Genomic DNA, 6388 nt, shown 5'->3' with positions numbered 1-6388 from the left:
AGGAAAGGAAAGGAAAGGAAAGGAAAGGAAAGGAAAGTAAATAGGAAAGGAAAGGAAAGGAAAGGAAAGGAAAGGAAAGGAAAGGAAAGGAAAGGAAAGGAAAGGAAAGGAAAGGAAAGGAAAAAAGAAAAAAGAAGACTAGTCTCATATAAAAAGGGCTGATTTTGGAGTCAAAAAGAACTGGATTCAATTCCTCCTTGTGGCATTGACTAGCACGGGCAAGTCACTTAAATTCCATGCCCCAGACCACTAGGACTCTAAGTTGCTATAACTATGTGTTCTAATAGGAAGGAGCTCAGAAGGTGCCATTTAAGGAAGTCTAATTCAAATAGAGGATTGAATCAACTTCTCAGTCAAGAAGCATTTATTGCCTACTATGTTTCAGGCACTCTGCTGGGCTTTGGGGGCTCAAAGATGAAAAAGTGAAGCAGTTTCTGCTTTGATGGCAGATAGCCATGGCTAATTGGCAAATGTGTTGGATTTAGATTCTGAGGACTGGGATTTTATTTCCAGTTCTGTTATATGGCCATGGGCAAGTCATTTAAGCCTATTGTTCCTCAGTTTCCATATATGTAAAACAGAGATAGACTAAATAGCCTCTCAGTTCCTTTTAGCTCTAGATCCTAGAAACCTATGTTGTAGAGAGGGTTTCATCATTCACTGAGAAGAAACAAGAAGAAAAGCATGGATGTAAACAAACAGAATGTGTTGGGTAAATTTCACCTTCAGTGAGTAGTTCTCATTAGCAAGATGCAGACATGAAGGGACAAGGGAAAATGAAGGTCTACTGAGATCCCAGGAAGAGGAGGAAAGGCAATAGCAACATCATGATGATGACCATTCCCCAGATCTTCCATTCAAAGTCAGTGCTACAATCCAAACCTGCAAAGATGGAGAAAGATGACCCAGGACTGGGACTTTAAAAGTGAAAATCCTGTGGAAGAAATGGGATGCTGAGTCACATATTACTGGCTAAGACCAATCCTGGGATATAGACAGGCAAACTCGTAGGAAAAATTTGTATTTATCATTTACTATTTGTCAAACATTATTCCAAGCATTGGGCAGCTAAGTGGCACAGTGGATATTGCTGCAAACCTGGAGTCAAGAAAACTAAATTTCCTGAATTCAAATCTGCAGATTCTTACTACCTGTGTGACCCTGGGCAAGTCACTTAGCCCTGTTAGCCTTAGTTTCTCGGCTACAAAATAAGCTGGAGAAGAATATGGCAAACCACTCCAGTATCTTTGCTAAGAAAACCCAAAATGGGATCAAAGAGTCAGATATAACTGAAATGAATGAACAATAGCAATAATATATGGCACAGTGGAAAGAATATTGGGCTTAAAGTTAGGAAGACTCATCCTGACTTCAAAACTGGCCTTAGACACTTACTAGCTAGGTAATCCTAGGTAAGTCATTTAACCCTGTTTGCCTCAGTTTCCTCATCTATAAAAAAATGTGCTAGAGAAGGAAATGGCAAACCACTGTGCTACCTTGTCAAGAAAATCCAAATGGGGTCATAAAGAGGAAGATATGACTAAAATGACTAAAGACATGGACTAAACACTAGGAATAAGACTCCAAATGCATTCCTCTCCCACCTTTGTGTCTGACTCTTGGAATTTCACAACCATCCAATGGATCCGTACTTTCTGCTCTCCCTTCCTTCTTTTCAACTCCCTCTTATCTGCTGTTTTCTTCCATTCCTAAATGAACTTCTTGAGAGCAGGGAATATCTTTGTGCATATATGCATATCCCCTGGGCAAAGCACAATTCTAGGCACATAGTTCACACTTAATAAATGCTTCTTGTCTAACTGAAATAAAAGTAAATAAGAGGATACCTCAAAAAGCTCACATCCTTTTTCTTTTAGATTTTCTTTCTGAACCCTTCCTTCTGTCTTAGAATCAATAGTGTGGATTAGTTCCAAGGCAGAAGTGTGGAAAGGACTAGATAATTTGGCCAGGGTCACACAGCTAAGGAAGTATCTGGGAACATATTTGAACCCAGGACCCCCTGAATCTAGGACTGGTTCTCTATCTACTGAGTCACCTACTTGACCCAAGAAGTTGACATTCTAATACACATATAAAGAGAAGCTAGGTAACATCATTGAGAAGGAAGGGAAGCCATTGGAGTTAATATGGCAGAATAGGAAGAGAAGTATATCTGAGAGTCCCATGAGTGGGGAGAAGCCTGGTTAGGGTCCTTCCTAAAATGGGGATCCCGTAAGCGAATCACCAATCAAGAGAGAGCGGCTCAACGTGAAAGTTTCTCAGGACAGTACTGGGGTAGGCAAGGAGGAGGAGGAATCCTGAGCTATGCTGCCCATCCCATTTCTCAGCCAACTTTCAGATGTGTGCAATCACTTTTAGACTGTCCTCCCCAGACTCTGCCCCCTTGCCAGGAGGAGGCCTCTGGGCAATACAGTCACTGAAGGCTTCATTTCTCTATGAATTTTCTGAGAATATTTTCCCCTTCAAGGATTCCCTGAGGCATATGACTCTGCCACTCCCAGGAGCCTTCCTCAGCCCACATAGCCACCAGGCAATGGTCACTAATGGCATTCTCTGGAGCCACTGAGGAGGCCATATGCAGAAAGAGTTTTTTCGGATCTATCTGTCAGTATTTATTGGTGCCCACCATGTGCCCATAACGGTGCCAGAGGCTACAAGGCAGAGGCTCCTAACCTCTTCAAGAACGAGGGCTTCCTAGAAAAAAGCAATCACAGGACTTTCCACGATAATAGTTGTGCTCTTCAAATCTCAGTTTCTTTATTTAAAAATATGTGCTAAGAAAGCAATGGCGAGCCACTGCACTCCCTTCACAGAATAAAAATTGCACTATTAGAATCCAAAGATTTGAGAAAACACCTGACAATACCTGCTAGATACATGGCTTCAGGGAGTCCTACCCAAAGAGTTCATATGGCAAGTGACTTTTCTCTCAAACTGGAATTCAACCAAATTCTTAAACGGAATTTTAATGCTGTCTCAATCGCTTTCTTACCCTTGACCCCTTTCAGCCTCAGCTTCCTCATCTGTAAAATGGGGATAATAGGATTTACTTTAAAGGATTACATTTTTAATCTCACATTGTCATATGGGGTAGAAAGATGGCGCTGTGGAGAGAGAGCCAGACCTGAAGTCAGGAAGACTTATCTTCCTGAGTTTCAATATGGCCTCAGACACTTAACAGTTGTGTGACCCTGGACAAGTCACTTAGCCCTATTTGCCTCCATTTCTTTATCTGATAAAAAAAAAAATCACTAGAGAAGGAAATGGCAAATCATTCCATTATCTTTGCCAAGAAGACTCCAATAGGATCAAAAAGAGTTAGAAATGACTAAAATGATTGAACAAGAATCCAATTGTCATATGAGATAGATCTAAATAAAGTACTTTGAAAAACTTCAATTTGTGTACAAATGTTATCTATTAATAATTTTTAATTATTTATTTGAATTCATTCTTTATATATTTATATTTATTTACATAATTATATACTTATGTAAATATGAATTCTTACATAAGTATTACTTATTACTAAAACTTAAGTTCCTTGTAAGTAGGGATTTATTGGTTCCAACAGTGACTGGCAAGTAGAAGTTGAATAGATACATGTTGTTTAACTGACTAATTGAAACATTGCTATAGGAGATATAATAGTACAAACAAAGCATGTTCTTGACCTCCCTCAAGGAGCTAGAAAGCTTTCTTTTGAGCCACCATCACTCCAGTCTTTGCCTTTTATTGAACCTTTAAGGCATTTCTCCTTTTCCAAGTTGTAGACATGTCCCATTCTAAGGGTAAAAAACTTGCAGTCTGCACTCTATTTTTGAATATCCTCTTTATAGGCATCATGGGGGAGTGAGATCGACTGGAATTAAAGCAATACCTGGTTTCGCAGCCTACTTCTGCTGTTTACTACCTCGGCGACCTTGGGCAAATCTTTTCTTTTATCTGGGATTCCATTTCTTCTTCAGTTCAATGAACAAGTATTTATTAGGTTCCTTACTCCAGGATGAGAAGAGCAGCAAGAATGAAGGCAGGTTTTGCTGGATCATAAAGTATATAGAGAGCAGTAAAGTATAAAAAGACTGAAAAAACTAAGAGGGGGCATTGTCAAGTAAATAGCATAAGTGACTTGCCCAAGGTCTCACAACTAGTAAGCATCTGAGGTCAGGTTTGAGCTTGGAGTTACCTTACTCCAGGTCTGGTACTTTATCCACTGTGCCACCTAGCTGCCAACCACTTGGCAAAATATTTCTAAGGCTTTTTTTGTGCATGAAAGACTAGGATTCTGTTGCTTGAAGGGGTGCTTCAACAAGGATTTTTCAATCACATCCAGGACTTTTTCCTAAGAGAGATGAGAAGAGGATAGCCAGGGGGTACAGTGGGTAGAGTGCCAAGCTTGGAGTCAGGAAGACTCATAATGGGAGCCTGTAGGCAGTGGTAAGCTGGTAAATATTTAACTAGCTTTCCAAAAATGCACAGCATGCTTTTAAATTTAATCTGCATTATCAGTATTTCCTCTACCACTTTCTTAAGTCTAGACAATGAACAAAATGATAAAACAAGTTCTAATACATAGAATTTGCTCATTTCAAGATCTAAATGCTCATCTTGAAAATTTCACAATTGCCCCTCTTGAGCTCATGATACTCAGATCCCCTGAGTATGTGGTGAAGCAGTTGGGAAAAATAATATTTGCTTTACCAGAAATCAGTTTACATACCACTTTCGGAACTAAGTATCTGGATGAAAGTGGGGTACACCCAAATTCCCAGGACTCACACCTTCTAACCTGGCTTTGCGGCAGGATTCTTAACCAGAAGTACTTGCTGCAGGAAAGGCAGACTCCCTTGTGAAGCTCCGAAATTGCCGATCCTCAAGGTTACTTTGATAACCCCCTTTTTAATTCCATCCTCCTCCCTCCCTTTCCCTGGGATATGCCAATGCTGTGGTGATTTCCAGCCCAGACAGCAATGCCAGGACTGTAAGCGTGGTCTCTAGAGTGCAGTAAGCTTTTTATTACAGCCCACTAACATATTGAACCATTATACCACCTTGAGCATAAGTGCAAATAAGCACAATGTGACAAACGGCTCTCAACTTCTTTCTAATTTACTATAGAATAACAGGACTATAGATCACTAAATTGCCTTTTGAAATAATGTTTTCCCTTCTCCTTCCCTGGGTTTTGTAGGCCCAGAACTAACAACTCCTGGAGAGAAGATGGGAGCAGGGAGCAAGCATGCTGAGTTCTACAATGAGCTGTGGTTTATAATATTAATGGCGACTCTGGGTTTGATCCTACTGGCTATTTTTCTGTCTCTGATCCTACAAAGGAAAATACACAAAGAGCCATATATCAGAGAGAGACCTCCATTAGTGCCACTTCAGAAGAGGATGACTCCACTGAGTGTCTACCCGCCAGGTGAAACTCATATGGTATGTTCCATTAAGCTGTAGTGTGGTTCTCTTTTCTATCATACATCTGGCCTGGGTCATGAGGTTTCTTAGAAGAGCATTGTGTTCATAAATATAGTCACAGAGGTCCAAGGGATGTCACGGATGTGACTAACGTGGCTCAGGATGGAGGAAGAGTAGAAGCAAACTGGGGAACGAGAGCCTTTTAAAATGTGCGTGGATTTGTTCTGAGCCCGAAAATGATCAATTGAAATTAGATTAAAATGTCTCGACTCTTGAGATGGGAGCCAAATATGGGGAATCTGAAACTAAGAGTGAATGTCGTCCCAGAGTTGGGCACAGCTAGGCTGTGGACCAGCTTTGTATTCTCTGGAATATGAGACTACTGCAGGAACTGTGTCATTCCTGAGTTAAAATAGCAGACCAAAGAATGTAGGATAAATGAGATAATAAAATAATAAATGGAATAAATATATTTTTATATTGTAGATATAGAAGTATAAAAATAAAAGAATGTAGAAGAAAGGATGTAAGATAAATCAAAGAATGAATTCTAGGTTAAAAAGCTAATGTTCAAGCTCTTGGAGACCCAGACAGGAAGTAATAATGAGACTTAACAGATTTCATTCTTTGTCTCATTTATGCTGTAAATAGTGGAAAAATCAAGCCTTGACTAAGTCAAATAGGTTTCTTGAGTTCCCAAGTAATTTGTGGCATCATTGCCTTAAATGCAGTGTTTAGGAATTTGGTTTTTTTTAGGGTGGGGAGTGGGAAAGGGTAGGGTATGCGGGATTCAAATGGTGCCTGTGGTGATTGGTAGCTAGACAGAGACTCTGAAAGATAGACCAAAGTATCTAACATGGAAAATGGCAGCCTGATTTTTTTTTTCGTGAAGACCATTTGTCCAGTCCATAGAAATAAGGAAGGCAAAAATCATTGTTCAATGCATGCC

At 40.0% G+C, this 6388-nt stretch overlaps 1 protein-coding gene across 1 annotated transcript in view; it reads left to right on the top strand.

Moving 5' to 3' along the window:
• Window positions 1-6388, top strand: part of USH2A (usherin) — a 1059501-nt gene that overhangs the window by 1040628 nt on the left and 12485 nt on the right. Inside the window, exon 67 of the mRNA XM_044674959.1 lies at window positions 5213-5457. Coding sequence (XP_044530894.1) covers window positions 5213-5457 — 245 coding nt within the window. The remainder of the gene's footprint in view (window positions 1-5212; window positions 5458-6388) is intronic.

Source organism: Gracilinanus agilis, chromosome 4 (genome assembly GCF_016433145.1).
Source record: "Gracilinanus agilis isolate LMUSP501 chromosome 4, AgileGrace, whole genome shotgun sequence".
NCBI lineage: Eukaryota > Metazoa > Chordata > Mammalia > Didelphimorphia > Didelphidae > Gracilinanus > Gracilinanus agilis.
This window is presented reverse-complemented; position numbering and strand designations above follow the sequence as displayed.